General features: G+C 51.9%; 1 protein-coding gene across 1 annotated transcript in view; it reads left to right on the top strand.

Moving 5' to 3' along the window:
- The window catches only part of ARHGAP44 (Rho GTPase activating protein 44), a 56,335-nt gene that overhangs the window by 14,316 nt on the left and 15,258 nt on the right, over window positions 1-26,761 (top strand). The window contains exons 7-17 of the mRNA XM_065415315.1: window positions 4,216-4,296; window positions 5,916-5,984; window positions 6,155-6,236; window positions 9,414-9,541; window positions 13,860-13,971; window positions 15,838-15,919; window positions 18,451-18,531; window positions 20,767-20,880; window positions 23,418-23,509; window positions 24,412-24,592; window positions 26,499-26,516. Coding sequence (XP_065271387.1) covers window positions 4,216-4,296; window positions 5,916-5,984; window positions 6,155-6,236; window positions 9,414-9,541; window positions 13,860-13,971; window positions 15,838-15,919; window positions 18,451-18,531; window positions 20,767-20,880; window positions 23,418-23,509; window positions 24,412-24,592; window positions 26,499-26,516 — 1,040 coding nt within the window. The remainder of the gene's footprint in view (window positions 1-4,215; window positions 4,297-5,915; window positions 5,985-6,154; window positions 6,237-9,413; window positions 9,542-13,859; window positions 13,972-15,837; window positions 15,920-18,450; window positions 18,532-20,766; window positions 20,881-23,417; window positions 23,510-24,411; window positions 24,593-26,498; window positions 26,517-26,761) is intronic.

Genomic DNA, 26,761 nt, shown 5'->3' with positions numbered 1-26,761 from the left:
ATATGAGTCAACAATGTGCCCTTGTTGCCAAGAAGGCTAACAGCATATTGGGCTGCATTAGTAGGAGCATTGCTAGTGGATCGAGGGAAGTGATTATTCCCCTCCATTCGGCACTGGTGAGGCCACATCTGGAGTATTGTGTCCAGTTTTGGGGCCCCCGCTACAGAAAGAATGTGGACAAATTGAAGAAAGTCCAGCAGAGGACAATGAAAATGATTAGGGGGCTGGGGCACATGACTGATGAGGAGAGGCTGAGGGAACTGGGCTTATTTAGTCTTCAGAAGAGAAGAGTGAGGAGGGATTTGATAGCAGCCTTCAACTAGCTGAAGGGGGGTTCCAAACAGGATGGAGCTCGGCTGTTCTCAGTGGTGGCAGATGACAGAACAAGGAGCAATGGTCTCAAGTTGCAGTGCGGGAGGTCTAGGTTGGATATTAGGAAAAATTATTTCACTAGGAGGGTGGTGAAGCACTGGAATGCGTTACCTAGGGAGGTGGTGGAATCTCCATCCTTAAAGGTTTTTAAGGCCCAGCTTAACAGAGCCCTGGCTGGATGATTTAGTTGGGGTTGGTCCTGCTTTGAGCAGGGGGTTGGGACTAGATGACCTCCTGAGGTCTCTTCCAACCTTAATCTTCTATGATTCTATGATCATATCCCCCCTTAGTCGTCTCTTTTCCAAGCTGAAAAGTCCCAGTCTTTTTAATCTCTCTTCATATGGCAGCTGTTCCATACCCCTAATCATTTTTGTTGCCTTTCTCTCTCTGTACCTTTTCCAATTCTAAAATATCTTTTCTGAGTACAAGCAATTTGCGACTCACGAGGTGCATATTTAATTTGATATACTACAGCTGGTCAAAATGTTTTAAACATTTTTATGAGAAATGTCATCAATTTCAAATGTTGACAAAAAAGGTGGGGGGAATGTCACAACTTCTTTTCTCCCATCTCTAAAATATATGTAGAAAACACATGGAAGATTGAGAAATATGCACCCAAGTTAAATATGCATACAGCTCTACAGGTCAAGTTACAGTCTTTTAATATTGGCCAATGGTTTTGTTTTGTCTTGTCCTGTCCAGTCCAGCCCTTGAGTTACATAATGAAACACTGAAGATTGTGTCAGTGTATTTCGCCCCTGGTACTAATGCTACAAACCTTGAGAGACAAGGTGGGTGAGGTAATATCTTTTATTGGACCAACTTCTGTTGGGGAGAGAGACAAGTTTGCGAGCTTACACAGATGACTTGAAGAGCTCTGTAAGCTCGAAAGCTTGTCTCTCTCCCCAACAGAAGTTGGTCCAATAAAAGATATTACCTCCCCGAACTTGTCTGTCTAATATCCTGGGACCAACATGGCTACAACAACACTGCATATTACAAACTATGAAAGAGTCTTAAGGTATGTCCATGGTTTGAGCTGGAGGTGTAATTCCCAACTCAAGGAGACATACCCACACTAACTCTGATGAAGATGGCGTGCTAAAAATAAAAGGTAGCCACAGCTGCACGACACGCAGGAGGGGCTAGCTGCCCCAATACAGTCCTGTCCGAGACCTTTGGTACCTGCTCGGGTGGCTAGCTCCTCGTGCTGCCACGGCTACACTTCTGTTTTTAGTGCACTGTCTCCATCAGAGGTAGGGTGGGTATGTCTGCTTGAGCTAGAAATTGTACCTTCCAGCTCCAGCATAGAGGTACTTTACTGAATAAGTGCTGCCCATTACTGGTTTGAGCAATAATGGGCTGTATATATTTAATGAATCACTCAGACAAAAATAGCCAAACAGAGAGAGAAAAAAGCAGAGCATTTATGTTGCGTGCAATGCATTCCTTAGGGAACAAGCAGCATTTGACTAATCAGACGCTGCTTCATACCAACCTACTTAGGAACAATTTGTTGCAGACTGATGGCTAATCAGAATCTCAAAAGACAGGGAAGGGCGAGAGAGAGAGAGAGAGAGAGTGTGTGTGTGTGTTTACAGCTTTGCATTCAGGGTTTCTGTGCATGGGTCCATTCTTCTTTTCTTCTCCTCCAAAGCTCCTGTTGTGCAGAGTAACTTAATTTTATTCCATGTAAAGTCCGTTTTTTGAGCTGAGTATCAGAATGGACATCGGCATAGACTTTGATGCTCCTTTCAACACTTAACACTAATTTGTCATGTCTGGGTGTGGTTAGATTCATTCTAAAGTTTGTCTCTTGAAAGGCTTTGAAATAGTGACCTGCTTCTCCTCTCTCAGCCTAAGAATTGTACCAGTAGGGGAGCTGAATTAGTAGCATTGTTAATTAAACATGGTTTTCTGCATTAACATGACCATGGCCCCAATCCTGCAAACACTCATGCATATGTTTAACTTCACTATGATGAGTAGCCATTGGAATTGGTGGGATTACTTCCGCTCTAAAGTTAAGCGCATGCATGTTGGCGGGATCAGGGTGCACGTGTTTGAATATGCAAAAGCAATGAATTTTGCAATACTTTGTCTGCCATAGTGGAATGACGCTTTTCTGTCTGTCTGTCTAATCTATCCATCCATGTGCTGAGTTTTGTTTGAGTCCGGGAGGAGCTGCAGTGACGAAGTAAAGACACAGAGGGCTGTTCCTGATTATCCCTAACACACAACCATAAAAGCCCGACAGCCTTGCATACCCTCACATGCCCTGTCGTCTCCCCCCCCTGCCCCCCGGCTCATGTTTATGGCCAAACGTCTGCGTTATTTTCATTAGGGACTTTTGTGTGTCCGACCTGAAGCTGGAAGGCTGGGCGCATTGCCACTTAGCCACGAGTGTCCGTGGGCAAAGCCATCCAGGAAATATTTATTATGAATATAGGTTGGGGAGAAATGTCATTTAGTTATACTGCTGTTTTAGTTTGTTGCTGGCATAACTATCCTAGAGCTTATTAAAAAAAGGATTCTCCACAATATCTGAAATCAACCTGGTCAATTGGCCTTCTCCATTTGGGATCAGTCATAACACGGCAAAGGGTGCGTGTAGGGAAAAGGAGAACCATACATTGCAGCTGAATCACAAGCCAATAGCCTCCTGTTGACCTGACATGGCAGGGGCATAGGGTCCAGGAAAGGGTTAGTGGTGACAGCCATTCCTGAGGTGGGGGCAATAAAACCTCATGAAATGTCTTGCTTTTTTAAAACCTGTAAGTAAATATAGCACAAATAAGTGGGAGCGAATCATTCCACTGGTCCTAGCCTGGCATAGTCTGGGCAGGGGCTGTTAAAACTTCCCACCCACATGAATCCTGACCTCCACCCCCATCTGCTATTCCAGTCCAGGGGCTCCCTCAAAGCTCTGCTAGTGCATTGCAGCCCTCCCTCCCCCGGCTATCTGCAAATACATCTGCGCCAAGGTGTCTCGTGAGCAAAGACTGGCACCTGTGCTGAATTATGTCACTTTGTGCAGTGGCTTAATAATGTGGACAGAGGGAGGCAGAGGCTGGGGTGAGACAATTCCCCCTGAGCCCTTCCAAAAAAACCCCAGACCTCCATGTGTGAACTATGGTCAGTGCAGGGTTTGAACCCAGATCTTCAGAAGAGAAGAGTTATCCCATTCTGCCACCGACAGCAGATCCTCAGAACCTCGTTCTTTATAGGGCACTGACTCATTCGCCACAATGAGTGAGCCTTGGTAAGGAAGTTTCCCCGTGTTTTCCCCCAGTCAGATACAAGGCCCATATCCGCTGTTCTGCAGGTGGGAGAAGTGAGTGGGTTTTTCTCAGAAAAAGGCTGTTTCCATCTCCACCTTCACCTCCTCCTCTCCTTGCACATCCACCCCCTTTTCGACCTTCACTGTCATCGGCTCCGTCTCTGCCTCCGTGCCCATCTCCATTCTTGTCTCCAGGCCTTGACTCACCATCCCCATGTTTGGTTCTGATTCCAGCTGCACCTCTGCTCCCCCCATGCCCTCTCTACACCCATCTCCCCATGTCCTGACCAATCCCCTTTGTTATCCTCATGCGTTCCTTTAGGACAATGGAGCTTACACACAGAGCTATGCACAAAGTCCCCTTTGCCATATCCCCTTGTTAACTTTCAGATATTTTCTCCTTTTTTAAATCACACTTTCCTGTCCCAGCAAAACGAGAGGGGCGTGTCCCCCACACTTTTCTCTTACGTTTGCACTTCAACTGTTTGACATTCGTGTTTAACAAAATTCATAATGTGACAATAAAACAACCAAATTGCTCTTCTTCCTCTTCCCACAAGACCAACAAGGGCCACACACAGGGCACCACTGACCATCCTAAGATTGCCAATTGGAGAGGCTCAGATGCTGAGCTGTTGAAGGTATATTTCTGATGGTAGCATTTAGCTCCTTGGTGGGGGTCTCCATTCCCTGGGCTCACATGTTCTGTTTACCGCTGGACTTTGGGGGAGGGGGGGTTGGAGGGATGGGGGTGGGAAGTATTAAATTGGGGGGCAGGGACAGGAATATGCCCCTGGAAATGAGGCGCCAATAGAGCCAGTACCTACTGTGCATGCTTCTGACAAATGCAGCTGTGTCACATAATCTAGATCTGCAAACAGCCACACACACACCACCTGATGTTCCCACAGTCCTGGGTCTCTTGTGAGCAGAGGCTGCCAGCTGTGCTAATTTTGCAGAGACCCAGCAAAGACCCAACCATTTCACTTGTGACGCCAGCAGGATTAGAACACAGATGTGCAAAAAGGGGGGTGCTGCCCCTAACCTGCTGTGCTATCTAACCCTGCTTTCCTTCCTCCCTACTCAATGAAACTGCTGAACCCCCGCTATGGTACTTGTGTGGAGACCAACCTCCTGGACAAAACTGCTTCAGGAATTCCACAGGCAGGACCCTTGCAAAGTAACAGTGGGACCATTGTTGAATGCAATGGGCACCTAAACAGAACCCGCAAAGCCTTTACCCCTTGATGTGTGCCCAGTGGGCAGCTGTGCGTGCAGATGTATGCATGTACATCCACGTCTGGGGTTGGAACATGCCCACACAAACATAGTGACTGCTCCATTGGTGCTTAGGATAGAATAGTACTTAGCATAGCCCTTTGCGTAGATTTACAGAGAGCAGAGTCAGATTGGGGTGTGGTAGGTACTGAGGGCTCTGCAGTTGGCGTGCGGATGCTAACGTGGCCTATTTTGACCGTCAATGGATGAGAAATCGGGGAAAGACACCAGAGATCTCAGAGGGTTTTAGGTGGGCCAGTCCCTCATTGTCCTCATGTCTGCAACCCCTGAGTCAAACTCAGACCTGGGTGTAACCAGCCATGGAAGTCAGTGGGGTTATACCCATTTACATCGGGTCTGAATTTAGCAAGATTCTTTCCGAAACCAAAGGCAGGGGAAAACCTCCCAACTTTCCAGCATCTCAGATCTTTGATGCATCGCCATTCAAGGCACAATTATCCCTTTCAGATCCATCTAGGCTCTGATATCCTGCTCTCCCAACATGTGTGGGGTTCCCACGACATTCTGCTCTCTTGATGTGTGTGGAATTCCCTGTGGAGCAGAATATCGGATTCTAGATCCACCTTATGGATCTAAGGGGGAGATTCTTGCTCTGAATAAGGTGTTTTATTTCTCTTCTGCAAATCCTGCAGCGTCAGTCTCCCCATCTTGTACTCGGACTGGTAACGAAAGCTGAGCCACGCAGGATTGGGAATGCCAGATCTGTATATATTCCCTCCCCCCCAATTTCACTGTCCATGTTCCCAACAGCCAGGGTCAAATGCACCGTAAAGTCTGTGCCATTTCCAGGTGGCCCTGCAAAGGTGGTGCAATCCCAGCAGCGTGCAGCACCGGCCTGCAAGCATCTCTGACCCTGTGTGCCGGCCTTCGAGCCTGATCCACCTGTAAATGATTGTAATTGCTGGTCAGGGTGGTTTGATTTTGTGTGATTTACTTCTTGCTAATTCTGTGCTCTCCACAGGACCAGCTCTCGGCTGACATGTACAATTTCGTGGCCAAAGAAATAGACTATGCAAACTACTTTCAAACTGTAAGTGCCAGTGGGGATTGGGCTTTTCTGTCTGTGTCCTAACCTTGTGCATGATGCCTCACTGTGTTAACAACCGGTCTCTGGCCCAGACGCCCCTCCTCCAACCCCTACCCAAGTGCCCCATGGTTCCTATGGCAGGATGTAATATCTCTCCCTTGTCTTTTCCCCAGTTAATAGAAGTGCAAGCAGAATACCATAGGAAGTCATTAGCACTTTTACAGAACGTGTTGCCTCAGATAAAAGCACAGCAGGGTAAGTGTGCAGTGTTTTCTTAATTGACCGCATGCTAAGCTAAGACGGGCTGGAGCTCGGGGCCCCAGCTGATTAGCAGAGGGCATGATGAGAGAGCCCCCCGTCTCCAGCATTGCACTGTACCCATAGGTGCTGTCTGTCCCCTTTCCCTGAATCATCAGTTTTTGCTCACCACCAGAGGCAGGATTCTGGATTCTCAGTAGCGAGGCCATCTCACAGACTGCTGCCCCCTGTCCCAGTCAGAAGCAGTTCCACCCACCCTGCTCAGAGCTGATTTACTGGGGAGGAAATTCCCCCACCATCTTCCCAAGTCACCCCACTCCTGGACAAACCCTCCTCAGCAGGGTCGCTTTCCCTTAAACTGTCAAAATCGGTTCTCCGTCAGTTCCTCCTCTAGCCTCCGAGTCAGTCCCCCCAGCCCCAGCAAACACAATCAATGCCCTGCAGCTACAACAGCCCCCTCTCCAGCAGTGACTCTGGCCTGTGCACTGTCCCGCCTTCAATCCGTTCGCCTTGCAATGGCTTTTCAACAACCCCACTGTCCCTCGCCTGCAGGACAGTGACTCGCCTCTCCTCCCCACCCCCACACGGGATCGATTGCCCCCACCGAACCCCAGATCTTCTCCCTCACACGCTTGCCAGCCATTGCCAATTGCACCTCCCTCCACAGAGCCCAGCTCTTCTCTAACCCTGGGCCCGTCAGGTTCTCTCCTGCTTGCAAACTCTTCTGAGTCCCTGCTCCTTCAGGCAGGTCGCACCCACCCCGGTCGTCTCCTCCTCCCACTGCCAGCTGGGTCTGTCTGGTTCTCCGTCAGCCCCACGGGCTTGAGATCAAATGGAGCCAGAATGAAGGGGAACTCCAGGGCATGGGGAGCAGAAGGAAACCTAGACTAACTGGGCCACCGAACTAGGTTTTCCCGTCATTCTTTCAATTAACACATGGCACAACGTGCAGCACGTATTAGAATGTAAAGAGGGGAGTCTCTTGCTGTTGGATTTCCTTGGGGGAAAATAACCTTTCCCTTGTGTCATGTGCGCAGACCATGCAGACTCCTGACCGCCCCCGAAAGGAGGTGGATTTCTTCCCTCCCCATTCCCCCGTGGGGAACTGAGTGACACAGATGCATTCATCCATGCACAGTTTTATGCACGCTTAGACACATGCACGCAAAGCCTCTTGCACACACACCCACACACCCACAGCTGTATGCACACACAGCCTCGTAAGCGTACGTTTGGCCCTGCACAGGTGTGTACACACGTGCACGCTCGTGCACTCGCACACTCATGCTTCGGGACATTAAGAAGGAGTGAATTCAGGGGGCCCTTGGGACCGGCTGATCAGCCAGGCTAGACTTGCTTCTAACTGCCCCCCCTTGGCAATGGAAAGGAATTCCTCAGCCTGCCCAGAAATACAAATACAGGGAAGTCTCTCTCTCTGCTAAAGAAAACAAACCCTGGAACGCTCAGTCCTAAGCAGCTGTGGGCTTTGTTTGTGGCCGCAGGCTGCATACTCAGGACTTTGCAATTCCACCCTACAAGATCTCCTGGGCCCTGAGAACCTGCCACCTTTTAAAGCAGCGTTGTTCTCCCCCCTTTTAAAGCAACGGTCCTGTAGCTATCAGGCCAATGCCCACTAGCAGCCATGCAAACAGCTCTAGTGGTGATCTCATTCCCAGGAGCAACCCCATGCAGTTGCAGCTTTATTTCCCTTTTTGGGAACTGCTGCCTGTAAATTACTCCTGCCACCCCCATAAGTATATTGCAGGGGTGGCCAGACTTACTGACCCTCCGAGCCACATACAATAATCTTCAGAAGTTCGAGAGCCGGGTGCACCTGCCAGGGCTCGGGGCTTCAGCCCTGCGGGAGGCACTTGCCGGGGCATGGGGCTTCAGCAAGAGTGGGGCTGAAGCCTTGGGCCCCAGCAGGCGCCTCCCGTGGGGCTGAAGCCCCTAGACCTCCCTGCCCGCTAGGCAGAAACCCCGAGCCCCACCATCCTGCGGCAGGGCAGAAACCCCGAGCCCCACCATCCCGTGGCAGGGCAGGAACCCCAAGCTCCCCCTCCCAGTCTGGTGGGTGGCGAATGGGGAGTCGTGGGGGGTTCCGCGAGCCGCAGTTTGGCCTCCCCTGGTATATTGAATACACAAAAGCGAAGAGTTAGAATAGCAGGTGGGCCCCCGTCCCAGTCAGGGCTGCTCGCTCGGAGGGCTGCACAAGCCCTTAAAGATCCACCCCTTATCTTTGGATTAAGGTACATTGCAACCACGATGCACCATGGTAATCTTGTCCCCTGGGGATTTCGCACCCCGGGAGCCCTGGCAGCGTTTATGCCAGTAGAAGCCCAGTTTGAAGTTTAGCCATGCAGTGAGTCGATGCATTTTGCCCTCTCGCCTCTGGAGGCTGGAGTCGAAGTAATAGCTCAGGTCACTAGTGAATTGAGTGTGACAGGTCTCACACTCCACCACTTAGCACGATTGGCAGACCCTGGTCAGCCGAGGGAGGCCCAGGACTGGATTAGCCGGGGGTGCTCCAGGGCAAGATTGAGGGGCATTAAGGGAGCTGGGCGAGGGACACCGTGTGCGGCTCCGCTCGGCGCTCCCTGCCAGGCCGTAGACCCCACGCGGTCCAGAGCAATAGCAGTGATGTTTTCATTAGGGGGGCTTTCAGTCAGGCCTCAGGTGGGTGAGGCTGGGTGTGATCTGGCCTGGTGGCCGCATGGAGGCTTGGCGTTCAGATCCACGCCGTCGCGCCTGGAGCCAGCAGGGGCTATGGGGCAGCCTGCTTGGCGCCCAAGAGCAGGGGCTAGCCCAGGGTTCCATTGGTCCCAGCAGCAGTGCTGGGGGAGGGTCAAGCATCAGCATGGGACATTGAAGAAGCAATACAAGGGGGGGGGACACTGGGGGGATCGCACGCCCTGGCTCACCTAGACCCGGATATAGATGCATCCCGGACGTGCATTAGCTCCCTACGCGCACACACATAAACGTGGGACGTGGGGATGCGCAGCCCTGCAACCTCACTGCCAAGGGAGCTCCCTAACTGGCAGAGACATGGCTGTCGCAGGAGATGGGACGGGGGGACGGGAACCTGCGCAGCTTCCCCAGCGGGTGAACATGCTCCCCTAACCCAGCACGGGTTCCTCTCCCTCCTGCCCACTCGGTGGATCCGTGTAACAGAAGCCTGGATTGAGAAGCCCTCCTTCGGGAAGCCGCTGGAGGAGCATCTGGCCGTCAGTGGGCGGGAGATCGCCTTCCCCATCGAGGCGTGCGTCACCATGCTGCTGGAGTGCGGGATGCAGGAGGAGGTGAGTCAGGAGCCCCCCAACTGGGGGGCTTCATTCCAGACACAGATACTCTCCAGCTTTTCTTCCCCCGAGCACAACTGTCGTAATGATCCCTGCTGCCCTTAAAACCTCTGACCCTCTGAAAAGCCCCTTCCTTTATTCCCCCATTGAAACCCTACCCTGGCCTCTCTGGTATTTCCAAACCCTCCCACTGCAAAATCCTGGGGCAGGCCCTGGAAATCTTGAGGCAAGCCCCCTCCTTCAGCTCTTGTGCCCGGCCTTTGGTTCAGCTGGGAAAGCAAACACTGCAGCCTCTTCTCAATCTGTGAATGAGCCTCCTTGGAAAGCAGATCCTGGCTTGACTGGTCTTGGATAGACCTGGTGTAAATTGGGAGCAGTCCCACGGAGGTCCCTGGAGATATACTGGCAGTATTGGGTCCTGGATCCCTCGCTGTGTCCCTTTGTATAGAGCAAGGCTGCTACTAAAATAGATCATGCATTCCTAAGGCAGGCCAAGATGGGCCAAATTCGGTCATGTTATAAAGAGGTGCAGTTGCCATGGAGGCCTCTGGTCCAAATTCAGAGGCACTGTTTACAGTGGTGTAAGCAGCACAGGGAGTGCATGTGGTAATGTGGTGTAGTTTACAATTATTTGGACCCAGTTCTCCTCTCGGATCAGTTCGTGTCCGCCGAATTCAGTGGCGTCACTCCTGATCTACACCAGGGATGAGCCCAGCCCGTTCTGTTTGAGGTTTCATTTGCTTGGAAGTCTGCCGCCTGGAGAAGCACCCTTTCATATGGCCTGGGGAGGTAAGGGCGCACCCTGCTGCTCCGTGCGGCCGCATCCAGTTGCGTAAGGAGAGCAGCTGGCTGACTGAATAGAGCTGCTGCCACGTCTAACTCCCGGGTTGTGTTTGGAGTCTGTTGCTTTCCTTTGACCTGCCTCCCTTAGACCAGCTCACTCTGTTAGCACAGTCCTGCGTTGTTCCTAGGGCAGTTGGTCTCAGTTATTTATCAGTGGCTTTGAGACCTAAGTAATTCCTTGCCTGAAGAAAGCGTGTTCCAGTTCAGAACCACATAGGCAAAGTAACCTTTTCTTTTTCCTTGTCTTGAAACGAGAAGAGAAAAGCAGGAAAGATGATTTAAACACAGCAGGGATTGGAGCGTGTTCTGCGGGACTCATGTGCACATGCCACTGTTGCAGTCCTTTTTATTGCATTCACATGGTAGAGACCGAGCTTATAAATATGGAGATAACCATCCCTCTTCATTATGCAGAGACCAGGAAATAACAAATGATGGACAACCCCCTACAGGTTTAAAGAAGCAACAAAGAGCTCAGATGTTTCTTCAGACCTTGTTGGAAATATTCAGACCCTTTGATCTATAAAGTTGGGCTGGGAATCTCCTGAGACTGCACACATCTGATCGTTTTCTGATGCTTCCCATCCTAGCTGGGGAAAAAAGATTTAAAAAAGCAGCTTTGCGCCATGTTTTGGTGCTTCCAGGCCTTGCCATGATCGAGAAATGCAACTGGGGCCAGGTCTACACTACAGCCCTGTATCGGTATAACTACGTCGCTCAGGAATGTGAAAAATCCACCCCCCTGAGTGACACACCAACCCATGTAGACAGCGCTATTTCGGCAGGAGAGTTTCTCCCGTCAACATAGCTAGTGCCTCGGGGAGGTGGATTAACTACACTGATGGGAGAAGCTCTCCTGTCGGCACTGAAGCGTCTTCACTGTATGTGAAGACCAGCCCTGAAAAATTGAAAAACAAACATAAAAAAGAATTGACAAACCTGTTTGTAATCTCCAGGGTAGTTTGATTTGAGGGCAAAACTTTGGGTTGCTTCATCCTTTCTCTTGAGCAATTCATCCGTCCCTATATATCAGAGGTTCCCAAACTTTTCATATTGCATACCCCCTTTCCAGATCTACCAGCTGCTCGCATACCCCTACTCCTCTCATCACTGATAGGTTGTGTGTTCCTGTTAACACGACCTGTCTTTAGCCATCTGCCCATATTTCACTGTTACATACGGATATAATTATAGTGCGACATATACAACCGAAGTAAGACTGGACAGTTGCTGGGCAGCTGAACCCGCGCTGTCCGGTGATTGGAGATGAGGGCTCTGCACATCTGCGTCTCTGTGTTCTCATTGGTACACCTTGAAGTAAATTAACTACCATATTGTATATAACAAATTCCCATGGAGTTTTAAAGCTTCGTCTGAGTTGCCTATTATGAAAATGCAATAAATAAAATTCTAAGTAAAATCCACTGTTAGACAATTTCTCCTGTGTACTACCCAGAGATGTCTCGCATATCCCCAGTGGTGCATGGACCATGGTTCAGGACCCCCTGCTCTAGATGACAGTCAAAGTCAGAGAGAAGGTGGGTGAGGTAATAACTTTCATTGGACAAACTTCTGTAGGTGAGAGAGACGCTACACAGAGCTCTTCTTCACATCTAGGAAAGGTGTCCCAGTTAACTACAAGGTGGAACAGATTGTGTAGCACAAGTAGTTAACTCATATTCTCAAAGACCTTTCAAGGTGAAGTGACCCGTTAACCCCTCTGCAGTCATAGGACAAAAAGGGGGTTCGGTGGGTTACAGGTTGCTGTAATAAGCCATGAATCCAGTGTCTTTATTAAGAGCAGGATTTTTACTGTCTAGCAAAGATCCAAATTTAAGCTGCCAGGCTCGTCTTTGGAAGGTGTTGTGCAGGTTTACTTTGAGGATGAGGACGGAGAGGTCAGATATAGAGTGAGCGCTTGGGGAAAAGTGTTCGCCCACAGGGGGTAACAGGGTGTTTTTGTCTTTTACCATGTTTCTGCATGAGTTCATTCGAAAGCGTAGTGATGGTCTGGTTTCACCCCATAGTTGTTATCGGGGCACTTAGTGCCCTGGACAAGGTACACCACCTGTTGTGATAGGTGCGTGTAGGACCCATGGATCTTCAAAGGTGTGGAGTGGGAGTCAAAGTCAAACCTTCATGCTTTCTCCCATGCTGCCCCCTCGGTCAGGAGGCGCACTTCCCATCGACAAAGCTACCGCCTTGGGAGCTCCTGAGTCAGTGAGCAGCTCCCCTTTCCTGCTGCATTTAACCACAAACTTCCCTCCCTTCTCCCCTGCAAGCAGCTTCAGTGCCCCCCGCCCAACCTTTTCACCCTGATGTTTTTCACCCTTAAGATATGAGCTACCTCCCAGCTGCACATCCCCTGGGGGCTGGCGGGCTGACCGCCCGGTTGGGCACATGTGGGGGTGAGCTTTGTGGTAGGAGTGACTCCCAGTTCACCCTGCCCTACCCTCTGCAGAGCCCCATGTCTCTACGCTGCCAGGTACTGACCCTCCTCGGAAAGCAGGGCACAGCAAAGAACTGGCAGGGAGCTGGCTCAGGGGGAGACAGGGAGAGTGGTGCCAGCAGCACTAGGAGGGGAGTGGGGAGCATGAGGCTCTCAGCCCCCTGGGGCGGGACTGTTGTCCTGGCTTAGGAGCTCCCCCAGGGGCGACAGCTCACATCTGCTCAACTTCCAGCTCAAACGATGCCTCTTCTACCGGCTGGCACCTGGGATCTGAAACACCAGCTAAGCTGTCGCTGCCTTTGGCACCATCACCATTAACAAAGACGCTGATGCCGCTGCTGGTCATGCAGGGGTCAGAACAGACACCCCCTCGCTCCCCTGTAGCTGTCAGTGTAACCACTGGTCAGTGTGTGTAACGGGTCCCCATCCGCGCCTGATCCAGGGGGAATGCGAGTCTGTCAGCTAGAGACCCTGGCTCTTGATGTAGAGACTTTAGTTCTGGAGATCCCTGGTGTTGGCCAAGATGGCAGCTGATACATCGCCTTGCTGGGGCTACCAGGAGTACAAGCTTGTTTGTGTCGGCAAAGGGAGCAGGTGTGACTTGAAGCGGCCCAGGGCACAGGTACGTGGAGTAACAAAGGGCTGTTCTGCAAAGACAGTCCTCGCACCATGTCTAATCTGCCCAGTTCCGTAGTTTCTAGGCCTCATGAGCCAGGCCCCCAGCTGGAATTGCTCCATAGATACTGATTTACACCAGCTGAGGATCTGACCCTACAACCCCACTTGAGTTCTGTGTGTAAGTCAGGTGAGCTACAGGGATTCCCACGCTTCCTATGTCAGTGATTTCCTACTAAACCGCATCCAACGTGACACCACTAGGTCAGAGCCTGACCCCTAGGCTGGGTATTAAGCTGGCACCTGGGTCACTCTGGGGCTCGTGCCCTCGGGGCGCTGTGTTCTGCTGTTGCCATGATTTTAGGAGTTTCCTGCTGGGGCTGACGTCTCTCCTGTCTCCTTTGCCCGAAGGGTCTCTTCAGGGTGGCTCCTTCTGCATCCAAGTTAAAGAAGCTCAAGGCGGCTCTCGACTGCTGCGTGGTGGATGTGCAGGAGTATTCAGCAGACCCCCATGCCATTGCAGGTAAAGGGCATTGCCACCTTGGCTTTGGTAACAAGATTATGTGCTACCCTACATGATCCTCTTCGAGCCGAGGATCTCCAAGCACTGCTCACGCTGCACTGGACATAGCCTGTGCAGTGGGAAGTCCTATTGTCTGAACCCTGTGGGAAGTTTTCCAGCAGAATTATTTCTCCATCCGAAAATGCTGACTCCTTGAAAGCAAAATGGTTTGTGGAAATGTGTCGCCTCTGGTGGCATTTTGTTTAGAAAAAAAGCAGTCAGGACTCAGCTTTTCGATTGGCCATTTTGAAATGACTTTTTGTTTCCGTTTTTAAAAAAAAGATACAACTGTTAAAAAGCCAAAATTGGAACAAACAATTTCAATTTGACCAAAATGAAACATTTTTAGCCAAAACAGGTTTTGTGTTTTTTTTTCAGAATTTTGTTTCAGAGGAAAATTTGGAAATTTGGGGGGGGTCTCCCATTTCAGAATGGAAAAAATTTTGAAATGGGAAAACTAGCCCTGAAATGGAAAACCCATTTTCCCCCAAGCTGTCCCATGCAACTATGCCTGAGCGATCTGCTGCTGTCATTTCGGGACAACAAGTAAAGAGGCAGGGCCCTTCGGTAGGGGCCTCCCATAAGGGTTAAAACTCAGTCTGTTGGGGAGCAGTCATAAACGGCTTCTTTTGGTGTTTCGTTATATAGTTTTTCGAGCGATCTATTCACTAGAGGAAAGTTGTTAACAAAGAGTCTGAACTCTGTTGCCCTGTTCAATTCTAAGCTTGAGGAGAAAATTAGAACTGTTGAGGAGCCTTATCAATCTGTTAACATCAAGTACTGATTTAACTCTAGACATAGTGTAAAACAATTGTGTTCTGCTTTAACTGAATGAATGGACCAAACTGTGCTCTTATGCTACTGTAAATTCTGGAGTTACATCCAATTTACAACAATGCAGGAACAAACTTTGGTTCATTATCTCTTAACTTTAAAAATATAACGAATGTATGAAAAACAAACTTTGAAGTATAAATATAACCATATTGGGCATTAAGGAGGGATAGGAACAATTGTAGATTTGTTTGATGCCAATTTGGAAATAAAATTTGTCCTCTCCTTAAACATTATATATATATATAAATTATACCTACTAACGTCAGTGCTTCTAAATCTTCAGTTTCCCCTGGAGACATTCGTCAAACTATTCTAGCGTCTCTATTTTCTGTGCTTGTCTACAGTCCTGTTCATTGCAGTTGAGGACGAAAAAATAGTTTTGATCAGAATCATTGATGAACCCCAGGGTTCAGACTTTCCCTGGTTTATTGTGATCAACAGATTTTCCAGTAAATGTTACATTTAAAAAAGTAAATCTAAATGTTAGGACATACATTGTGCTTATTCTATTTAGCCAAGTTACCGGTCATGCTAAAGCAACCCAAATACAATTGTAATAACCATGAGACGCTCCAAAAACATGGCAATGAGTGTGGGATGAGTGGATCGACAATTAGATCTTTTTTTATTCTTTTGTATCAGAGTTTCCAACCTGGTTGTTACAGATTCTGTCAGTGAACAAGAGGGTCTGATCTTGCTCCCATTGAAGCCAGGGAGTCCAGTGTCACGGGGCAGAGCCCACAGAGAAAGCAACGAGAACAGGAGAAATGACGAATGTTTGACAAGATTATTAGGATGTTAATTGGTTTTCTTCTTTTTGGTTGAAATCACATTAATGAGGCTGCTGGGCAGAACATACAGCCTGGCCTTTGTGCTTCATTGAAGGGGCTAAAGTCCCATGCCCAGGGACCAGCCAAGATCCTTACACTCCAACCCAGGAAAGCATCCTACTTTGGTACTGACTAGCCAGTGTTCCCTTCTGTCTCCTAGGGGCACTGAAGTCCTATCTCCGAGAGCTTCCAGAGCCTCTCATGACCTTTGAACTCTATGATGAATGGATTCAAGCTTCCAAGTGAGTCCCAAATGCACTTTCCTTTGTCCTTGGTCTCATCTTCTTCCTCAGCACCCACAATAAGCAGTCAAAAGTAGTGGAGTAAGAAGGGCTGAAATACGTTCTATATACAGCCCCTATGGAGAGGCATCTTCCATGTTGGGAATTGCAGAGCTGCCTGCTGAATGACTTTTTGTCTTGCACCTTCGACCTCTCACCTGTCCTCTGCCTCTGCTAATCCAGCTCCCCAGGGTTCATCCAGAGGCTGCTCAAGACAATCTGAAGCCCAGGGCAAAATGTCAGTGTGCTGCCCCCCGGCGGTGTCACAGACCAGTCTATGGGAGTGTGAATTGCAGAGCACTCAAACCCATAGCACTCTAACTGTCCCATGTAGACCCTCCTGGTGCAAACTGAAAGGGACCTCGTATGCATTTATAGAGTCCTGTTTGAAACAGGACGGCATCAGCATGAACTAGGTACCTTTTAGCTTGCACCAGCAGGGTCGGCGGAGGTCAGTTAGAGCGCTACACGTTCAAGCTCACTGCAATTCATACTCCTGTAGACTGGTCTGCAGAGCCGTGTAGCTTCTCCCAGAAATCTGCCTCTAGCTAAAGCAGCCCCGGGCTTCCTCTCACATCCCAGATGCCTCAGCAGCTTCAAATCACTGCTGATGTTTTCACCTTTGTCCCCCAAATGTGGAACTTTTCCCAAAATTGCCCCAGCTCAAGGACGAGGACGGGCAAGATGGAGTCCTGCAGCGGCTTAAAGTGTCAGAGCTTTAGAGCTTGGCATTCAGTGTCCTGGCAGGGCTAGAAACAGGTGCTTTAGCCCATTCGGAAGGTGAGATTCCTGGTGGGAGAGGCAGCATGCGTGTCTAGCTCTGGAAGGGCCAGACGTCAGGCCTTAAGGTCGTGGAATTTTGGGGCAGAGAAGAGTTGTTCTTTAGAGGCTTATATGGACTCCCTCTGAATCCTGTGTAGTGGGGCTGATGATAATCTAGCTCTACAGGGGAGTGGATGTGAAAATATAGGTGAGGTCTCTGTGGCTATGGAGCTGGTACCAGTGTGACTAAGGGATGTGAAACTTCCAGAGGAAGGATTGTCTAGTGGCCAGGTACCAGCCTGAGGCGGGAACTGACCTCAGGTCTCCCCTGCTCTGCCACAGATTTCCTTTATGACCATGGGCTAGTCACTTAGCCTCTTTGTATTCAGTTCCCCCTCTATGAGATGGAGATGACAGCACTGCTCTGCCTCAGAGGGGGGCTCGGAGGCGAATACATCAAAGTTTGTGAGGCGCTCAGTTCAGTAATGGTGACCGGATAAGCACCCAAGTGCTTGTCTACATAGCAACCTTCTGCTGCTGCTACTCGAAAGTGCAGTACATCAAGCTGCCCTCCAGGCTTCGCACTGCACTCTCGCTGCATCCACACGGGACGTTACTGCATGGCATGCTGGTGCACTGGAGATTGACCCCCTGCCTTGCCACAGAGTAACTTGCCATGTGGACAAGCCCTGAGGTAGCTAGCTAGACCCTCCCCCTGGCGTGTCCACATAACTGGGGTGATGTGTGCATGGATCAGAGATGGATTAAAGATAAATCAGGCCCAGATCAACAGAGGTATCTCTATACAATTTCCCTCCATCCGCTTCAGTCTCCGTCTGTACACAGCCTCTGCAGTACTGTCTTGGGGATTGCCTTGCAGCCGACCTCTGTTTTGTGTAGGGGATGGGAAGTAGGTCTTGAACTGAAAGCAGATTGCCCTTGTCATAGAAACTCTCTGGGCCCTGGAGCAAAGTGCTGGAGGAAGGGGTTCATTCCCCTTGTTGAGGTGGTGTTGGTACCTGAGCCACTGGGAAAACCTGGCCTCCCCCGGCTTGAATCAGAACAGCTCAGAGCCAGGGCCCTGGTCATGCATGGTAGCACCACTGCCTCTCTGAAGGACTCGCTCGCACTCAGCAAACGTGCTCGCAAACTTGGTGCCTCCTCCAGAGACAGGGCTGAACTATGGTGGACTGTCAGGGCCTTGCATTCGTTTTTGGGCTGCTCTCTCCTTCCCCGTCTGGAAGGGACATCTCTGTATTTGCAGCAAATGCAGAAATGCACCAGACTTTGGGATCTGACCAGTCAGCCTCTGTATTCATGCATTCCCTCCTGAGGAGGGCAGGGGCCTGGCTGAGTTGGTGGGCTGGAGGCCTTCCAGCTACACTCGCAGTCTCTAATGGTACCATGGAGGCCTGGAGTTTCTCTCTAAGCACCCGAAATAAATAATAAAAGCAAGGCTGGGCTCAGGCACCAACATTCGCACTCGCTCTCTGCACTGGATGCCCCCCGGCTGGGAGTGTTCAAATCTGGAGGGGCTGGCTCAGACTGTTACGAAGACAAAAGCTGCTTGCAAACTCAGGATCCTGGTTCAGATTTCAGCTGCGCCCCAGTTGTCAGGGCATTCAGATCTGGGGCCTCATCTCTTCTCAACAGCTGAGCGCTCAGCGAAGCGAGCGGCCCGGCCGTGTGGCGAACTGACCAACTAATCCCAAACTACGCTTCCTTCCTAGCATCCAGGACCAAGACAAGAGGCTGCAGGCCCTGTGGAATGCCTGCGAAAAACTGCCCAAGGCCAACTACAACAACATCAGGTGAGTGTGTGGGGCAGAGGGCTGTGTCTACAGGCAGAGTTGCCAGTGATTTCTCTTCAGGTGTAATATTTAAACCAGTTTCATTAAACTGGTGCCAAAGGCTGTGTGGAGACTCTCACAGTGTGGTTTAAACCAGCCTTATTTTGGTTTAACTTAAGTCAGTTAATAAGAGCATCCCATGCCCACTGGCGAGCCTGTGTACTGGGTCCCCCTCTGTGCCCAGTCCTCAGAGGATATGAGTCTATTACAACCCCAGGAAGGGAGCTTTAGTTCAGTCCGTAGCAGCTTGTGCTTTTAGCTCTGGAGGTCACCAGCTCACTCCACGGGGTGCAGGCCAAGCTGGCGGCTGTCGCCCGTCCACACCACCATTTGCGCTGTTGTAGCTAATTGGTCTAAAAACCAACATCAGTTAAACTGGTGACATTTTTTTAGGCAGACAAGGCCTTAGTGGGAGGGTGGGGGGTTTCCCCCCCTCAGGCGCCTGCCTAATGCCCACTAATGTCAGTGGGATCTCTGCATGCTTAGCGATGCAGGCCCGACCCGGCAGGCGGCTGAACTCTCAGCTCCCCTTGAAGTTGGGGCTTTCAGCACCTGCCCTAGCGAGTGCTGCTGCAGTAGGCAGGGAGCCTGTCTGATCCCCAGGGGTTCTGTTCCGGGCCCTGCGCTCTCAGGTGCTGAGGGAGGGGGAGCTGTACCTTGTTGGGAGTGGGACTCAAGTAAAGTTGGCCATGTAGGTCAGAGCCTGAACCCTCCCGCAGTGGGCCCAGGGCTCATGTCCCGCCACATCCCAGTAATGAGCACAAAGGTCCGTGGCAGGGGAGGACCGTAGGTTCCCCTCTTCCCCCTGGCCCCCTCATCCAGCCTGCTTGTGAACTGAACTTAGTCATGGTGGAAAAGCACCAAACTCACTTTCCATGGGAGGACGGCAGGCAGATCGCCGGGGCAGTTGGGGGGGTAGCTCCCACCTGCGCCCTCTGACCTTTCCTGGCCTGTGGGAGAAGGGGGATGGGCAGTGGAGCCCAATCGCTCAGTCCGCCCAGGATCACAATGCCGGGGCCTCCTTCACCCTGCTCTCCTGCGCTGGCCGCAGACCCTGCACTTTGGGCCACTTGCCCTCTAATACGGGTCGAGCCCTCCTCTCCTAGTACCCATGGAGCTAGCGGCACACAGGGGGGTCAGACCAGTGCCGCAGGCCCAAGCAGCCCTTTGCAGGTCACAGGGGCATCGGGACTGGGGACACCTGCCACAAAGCGAGAGAGGCCCCTTCTCTCCCGTGTTGTGAGATATTTCACCAGGGATTTTCCAGGGAGTGTGGCACCCAACTCCCATTGGATTTCAATAGGCTTTGGGCACCTAACTCCCTTAGGCCCCTTTGAGAATCCCTGCCTTACTGTACACTAGGAGATACAGTGATTAATGAGGAAAACCCTGGAAACTGGAGCTCCAGGCTGTTGTTGGGCCGTTTCCCCTAGATCAGGACAAGGTGACAGTTGACTGTAGACATGTCCATGCCCTCGACACAGGAATTTGCTTTCCCTCCTGTGAGCCACTATCCTCTGACTCTGCCAGCCTTTGGGGCATGCTGCACCATGCCAGTTGCCCAGGCTTTGGGGGAAGGGCACTTCCAGAGACTTGCTGTCTGGGCAGGGTGGGTTTATCGGCCGCTAGGATTTAGCGGTTAGCCCCCGAATGGGATAGGATTTCCTGCTGGATTTCATTTGTGTTATCAAGCGCTGAGACCCCGGGCGTGATCTGATCGTCGCCCTTTACATTCTTAGCAATGAAAATCAATCAGGCTTTGTGGCTAGCCATAGCACTATCTCCCAGCCTGGTGGTGGTTAGAGAGGGAGGCTGGGAGCTGGGACCCTGGATTCTCTCCCCAGCTCTGTGGCAGACTCAAGGGATGACCTGGGACAAGTCACAGCGGGATTGTGAAGCTTCCTTCATGTTTGAGAGCCGCTTCGAGCCTCTCAGAAGAAGGACGCTGGATGGTAGGCAGTGCAAGGATGTTGATCTCAGGGTGGTGCGCGGCACTCACTGAAGTATTGACCTGGAAGCTGCCTCGAAAGAGAGAGGCCGAGGCGCCTGGGGCTCGGGGAATAACCTGCATTCGGTGCGTGGTTTCGCTGTGAATGTCGGGTGCAGAGGAAGGCAGTTGTGGAGAACATGCGCCGCAGCCCACAGGCCCAGGTGATACTCCAGCCTCACCCTCTGCCTCTTGATCGCCTCTGCCAGGTACTTGATCAAATTCCTAGCAAAGCTAACGGAATACCAGGATGCTAACAAAATGACACCGAGCAACGTGGCGATAGTGCTGGGCCCCAACCTCCTCTGGCCTCAAGCAGAAGGGTAAGCGGAATCCACTGGTGCGTGCGTGCGTGTAACAGGGTCCCCTTGGTGCCCAATCCACAGGGATTCATGTCTGTTACAGCCACTGCTAGGGACCCTTGACATTTTAGCTCAAGCTGAAGCAGCTCAGGTTTTTAGCTGTGGCGGTCCCCAGTGCGGTCCCCAGTTCAGTCCCCAGCGTGTTGGCTGAGATGGTGGTTGTCGCACAAGTACTGGGGAAAGCAGGATAGAGCAGCTCCCGGGGGTGGACGAGACGTGGTTGCTGCTTCTGTTGCTGTTCTCCTTCAGCCCCATTGGCTCCTTAGCGGAGTATCCTCAATTCCTGCTGAAGTCAGTGGGAGCTGTGGGCTCTCAGCACATCTGGAAATCAGGCCACTTAGGTAGGGTGTGTTTTTAAAATCCTTTCCCTAAACTTCCCTAGGACCATAGATGAAAACACATCCCCTGCCCCATAGAGCTTGACAGTCTAACAACAAGGCATGCTAACGTGAGGCACAGGAGGCCGTTCCAGCAGAGGGAGGGTGAAGGGGGAGAGCTAATGCTGAGAAGGAAGGAAGCGTGGGTTGGATGAAGAGGTGGGTTTCCAGGGGCGAGGAGAGGAGGGGGTTCTGGGCCTGTGAGGACAAGCAGACTGCCCCGTGTGTCGGGGGCAGCATGGACGGAGGCAGAAGTAGGGAGGTGAAAGAAGAGAAATGGAAGGAGCAGAATCACGGTTCCTATGTGAATCGATCCCTGAAAGTTCTTCCGGCTCCTTTGAGGTGGAAGGTGCTATAGACGTGAGAACATCGTCATAATGGGTGTGTTAGGGCCTCAGCTTGTCACAGGACTGGGTTAATTTTCTAACCATTGGCTACCTGGCCGATGTGCCTGATGTTATCCTATTTACTATCCGACGTTGGGCAAGTCTGCCCTACGAACGTTGCAGCCTGCAGCTGTGCTGCTCTCCAGCATCAGAGTGTCGCTGCTTCCTACAGTGACAAAAAGGCTTTTTCCGTCAGTGTCGTTAATCCACCTCCCCACGCGGCAATTCTTCCGTCAACCAAGCCACGTCTACACCTTGGGTTAGGTCAGCTTAACTATGGCGCTCACGGTGCAGCTAGGTCGATCCACATTTTAAGAGTAGGCCAGGGTTCAGTATCAGTTCTGAAGGGCCTCTTTCCAGCCTGGAAGTGAAAATGACCAGCTGTCTGGGTGCTATTGGGAGCATTTCCCAGCATGCCTTTCAGGGGCGCGGTGAGAGTGGTGGGGTGCACCCAGGGTAGAAAGCAGCTGCTGTGCTGCTAAACAGAGCATGCGGGGCACATTCAGGTCCCCAGAATGCAGCTGTGGGCTCCCCGCTGGAGCACAGCAGCTGCGGAGTTGGCAAACCTGGCAGGCACGTCTGGGTAAAAGGCAGCAGCAGAGCTGGCGAACGGGCCATAGCCCCCTGACATCAGAGGTCAGTGGAAGGCTAATACACAACAGCAGCCCAGAAGCCATGGGGTCAGGCAAGCATCCAACCTACCCTTCTTTTGTGTTGGCCTAAATCATTCTTTATGGTTAAATCAAGACACTGGAGGCTTAATTACAGTCCCTGCTTCCAAGGGCAGCAGGTTAGGGAAGCCGCGGTGCACTCTGGTCTTGGAGATGCCTTGGAGAACCACATGAGCCCGTATCCCTGCCTGCCGCATGCTCGGTTGCTCCTGGAGCATGGCCCTGCAGCTTTGGAGCTAATGGTGCCCACAGAAAAAGGAAGTGATGCCATAAACGAATGCGCAATTGGGTTCAGGCTCCTTTAATAACATGATCCATAAGCTGACCACTGTTCTTGCCGTGATGGCGATGTCCCTATGCTGTGGCTAATGTCCTGCAGCATAGAATTACCCCGTGGGCCAAAGTGTCATGTTGGTAAAATGTAGGACACTAGTAGGGAATGATGGGCCAGGTTCTCAGCTGGGAGTAGCAGCAATACAGTGGAGCTCTGCTGATCTACGCCAGCTGAGGATCCATCCCAGAAACGTCACAGTCATTAGAAAGCACTTTAGATGTGATGTGTTCATTTAAAAGCATCAAGCGCCTTAGAGAAGTGCTTTCTATTAGCAAGGTAGAGGGAGGGTATCGAGACGAGAGAGGGGAAGTAATGGGTTAGTGCGCTCCCGTGGCTGCCCCTCCGGGCATTTGCATACCTGACATTCGTCACCATTATCGTTCTCTGCTGAGAACTGGAAAAGCCGGGGGGAGGGAGGGAGCTGCAGGGCAGAGCTGAGGGGCATCGTCAGAGCTGTGTGTGAGCCCATGGCTAGAACAGCAGGTGGCTGCGGGGCAGAACTGAAGGGCATCGGCAGAGCTGTGGGAGGGCGCAGGTCTGTAATACCTGGCTGGTTGGAGGGTCCCACTGGACTAGCAAGGGAATTGCCAGTCAGGACTGTAGTGCACTAGCAGAGCTGCGTTAGAAGAGCAGGGGGACCACGTCAGACCTGGCACGTGTTGGCTTCGACCAATGCTATTAACCACCCAGCCATCGCCGGTGCTGAGCTGCTGCCCCCCGTGTGTTGCAGAAACATCACGGAGATGATGACGACGGTGTCTCTGCAGATCGTGGGGATTATCGAGCCCCTCATCCAGCATGCCGACTGGTTCTTCCCTGGAGGTAGGCCATGCGTCTCCTGCCGGGCGCTGTGTGCTTGCGCAGGTATCAGCATTGAGAGGAAGCATAATGGAGCCGGCCCGCCAGGGCTGATCCTGAGGGGAATGGGGGCGGAGGACACAAGCGTCCATTCCACAAACCAGCTTGGAGGCCTGTGAATGGGAAAAGGCCTGGACGGTCTCCATCCACTTCCAGGCACTGACGCCACAAAACCCGCTGTGGCCACTGGCACCGCTGGGCAGAGGGGCCGGAAGCTGGGTGGGGTGGGCCCTGCAGATGGCCTTCTTTCACCCCGGGGTAATGCTGGGGCCGTGTAGAGAGCTGTGCACTGTCGCTGCGCCCGGTCCACTCTGTGATTTGGGCTATGGGGCTGCCAGGCCTGCACCTGCCCCAGCTCTGCCCTATGACTCCACAGCTCTGGTGGCTGAGGAGGGGACTCTCCCTGCTTGGCCCCACAAGCCCCCTGGGCTCCGTGGCCCCGGAAGGCCTCAGACAGAATCCAGGACGAAGCGCAAGGCGGCTTCACTCCAGCCCAGCCCCCAATGAGACGCGTCCATGGAGCTAGAGAGGGACCCTCACTGCTCCTCCAGCCCACTCCAGCCGTCTCTCCCCCTCCAGGTCCTTACCTGATGGGTTATAGTCCCTATCCCTCGTGGAGTCAGCGGCTGGCTGCCCGCAAGCCTTGTCCATGTTCCCATGGGGCTCTCTGGTGCCACTGGCAGTGGGAAGGGTTCTGTGTCCATACAGAGCCTGGCACAATGGGTCCTGGCCCATGGCTGTGCTCCTAGGCGCGATGCAGACTAGAAATAATAGCAATAATCCCTCGCTGCCCAGAGCCCTCTGCCTAGTCAGGATGCGAGGAGAGGCCCCCGCACAACACTGTACCCTCTTGCTTCCCCGACCAGACATTGAATTCAATGTGACTGGGAACTACGGCAGCCCCATGCACGTCAACCACAATGCCAACTACAGCTCCATGCCCTCCCCTGACATGGACCACTCGGACCGCAAGCAGCACGACCAGGCCCGGCGCCCCCTCAGCGTGGCCACGGACAACATGATGCTGGAGTTTTACAAAAAGGATGGGTAGGGCCTCTTCGCTTCGTTGCCGGGGTTTGGTTTTGGTGTAAGTCCGTTACGGTTGTGTGAGCCAGAAGAGGCCACGCCTGGCATAGCCTTGGCTGGGAGATCTGCTTGGGACGGGCCCATGGGCATCGTATCCTGTAGCCTCCGCACTGGTGAGCTCAGATGCCTTGCTGCCTTGTCACTCCCCACTCTCCCCTGCTCCTGACCCCTCCGCCCTCTCCGATCAGCTGCCTTTGAGCCATTTTAGATGGGAGATGTGCCATTTCCCCTCCCCCACCTCCACCCACCCTCCCAGCCTGAGGTAAGTCACGTTGGACACACAAGCTCCACCCAGAGACAAAGGGTTGGGGAAGGAGTCTCTGGAGAGCCAGCTAAGTGGGCAGTGCTCCTGAGCCCTCGTCCTGCAAGGAGCTGGCTTGGAGGCGCCAAAGTGGGAGCAGAGGGTGTTCAGAGAGAAGCGGGCCTGCCGCGAATTGTTAGGATGAGTTGTCATCACTGGGGTTTGAGAGGTGCAAGCCAGGCGTTTGGGTCTAGCTCAGCCAAGACCAGGGATCCCCAGCCTGCTCAGCTGAGCCTTTTAAGGAAGCCATTGTCCTGCCTTTGCTAGTTGTTATGAGTTCCTGTGCACTGATGTGCAAACCCTAGAGAAACACTGAGTCCATGCCTCAAAGGGCCCCTAGCTCCCGACAGGCTGTCCCGGTGACACTGAGACCACGTGCCTGGCCTGAGGGAATCACTGCGGGCTCAGGTTTGGGAAGGGGATGGGCATTGCCCCTGGGGGTGAGGGAATAGTGAATACTAAGTAAATGTCCGGGCCACCCCCCCCGAAGCTATGGGTCTGTACATGGACCTCCCCTGGTAGGTCTCCAGGGGCTATCGCAGTGTGAATGTTCCATGATGGGGATTCTTTGGACTTGATCATATCTAAGCACTTCCTAACAATTAATTAATTCTTACATTCTCCAGTGAGTATGGGCAAGTGTTTTACTCCCCCTACCCCCCCTTACAGAAGGATGAATGACATGAAGTCAGTTGGGCCATGGTCACGTGTCAAGTCAGCGACAGAGCTGAGAAGAGATCCCAGGAGTCCCGACTCCTCCCCCAAATCTCTCGGTGTAGTCACTAGCAAGCCACCATCCCAGCTTTAGCCTATCTGGTGAGGAAAACAGCCCAGTTGTGTGACAGCTGAATAGGCCAGCTCCGTTGGCATGCACCCCAGTCCCACTGCAAATCTCTGGGCAACGTTTGCATTTCCCTGTGCGCACGGTGCAGCGCAAGCCCAGGAGAGTGAGTGGAATTGGAGCAGAAAGGGCACGGATGCTGAATCAGATTGGGAATATGGTCCAGAACCCTCAAGGAGCGGGATGGAGGCGGGTGAATGTGCACAAGGGGCTGCCCATTGGAGTTGTGAGTTAGCAGCAGCCATACCTGACAGCCAGGCTGCTGCCTGCCTTGATGACAGCAGCTTACGTGTCAGGATTCTCCACTGCCACAGGCAGGCTGGGATCCCTGAATCTCAGCTCTCCAGGCCCCCCAGTGTGCAGGGTCTCGCCCACCAGAGACGAAAATCAAACCTGAAACATCTTAAAGAACAACTCCTCTCCCTCCCCACTTGCACACAGCCCCGTCTCCCTCCCACACACATTGCACTTACCAAAAGTTCCCATCCACTGAGCAAAATCGTCTTGTGTTTGCAGAATCCTCTGAAGTTTCTTCCAGCGCCGCCTTTCCTATTGAACAATCTGCTTGTCCTCCTCCTGCTGTAACCTGGATTCAAAGAGCTGTCCTCCTTAGAGCGTTACCTTGGCCCTCTAAACTCCTTTCCAAACAACAGTCGCTTTACCCAATGGAAGCTTTTAGCCTTAGTTTCTTTTACACTAATACTTGTATGTTTCTGTCCATGCAGCCTTAGGAAAATCCAAAGGTACGGTATCCTCTAGTAGCCACTGGACCCTTTTCAGGCCACCTGTGTTCTGAACACCAAGGCAGAGCTGTTCCAGTAGGCAGTGAGGTTAGAGCCTTCGCTGCTGAGCAAGCCAAAATACTGTTTTTTCGACATTTAATGATGTCAGGGAGGCAAATTCTGAGCTGGATTCTCCCCCGGTAGATCGGTTTCATGGGGTGTAAGCCCATGCCCAGTTTGGTCCAATTAGTGCAATTGCCTTAAAA

The sequence above is a fragment of the Emys orbicularis genome, chromosome 13 (genome assembly GCF_028017835.1).
Source record: "Emys orbicularis isolate rEmyOrb1 chromosome 13, rEmyOrb1.hap1, whole genome shotgun sequence".
NCBI classification, from domain to species: domain Eukaryota; kingdom Metazoa; phylum Chordata; order Testudines; family Emydidae; genus Emys; species Emys orbicularis.
The sequence above is the reverse complement of the archived record's forward strand: the minus strand, read 5'-3'. Positions and strand labels throughout refer to the sequence as shown.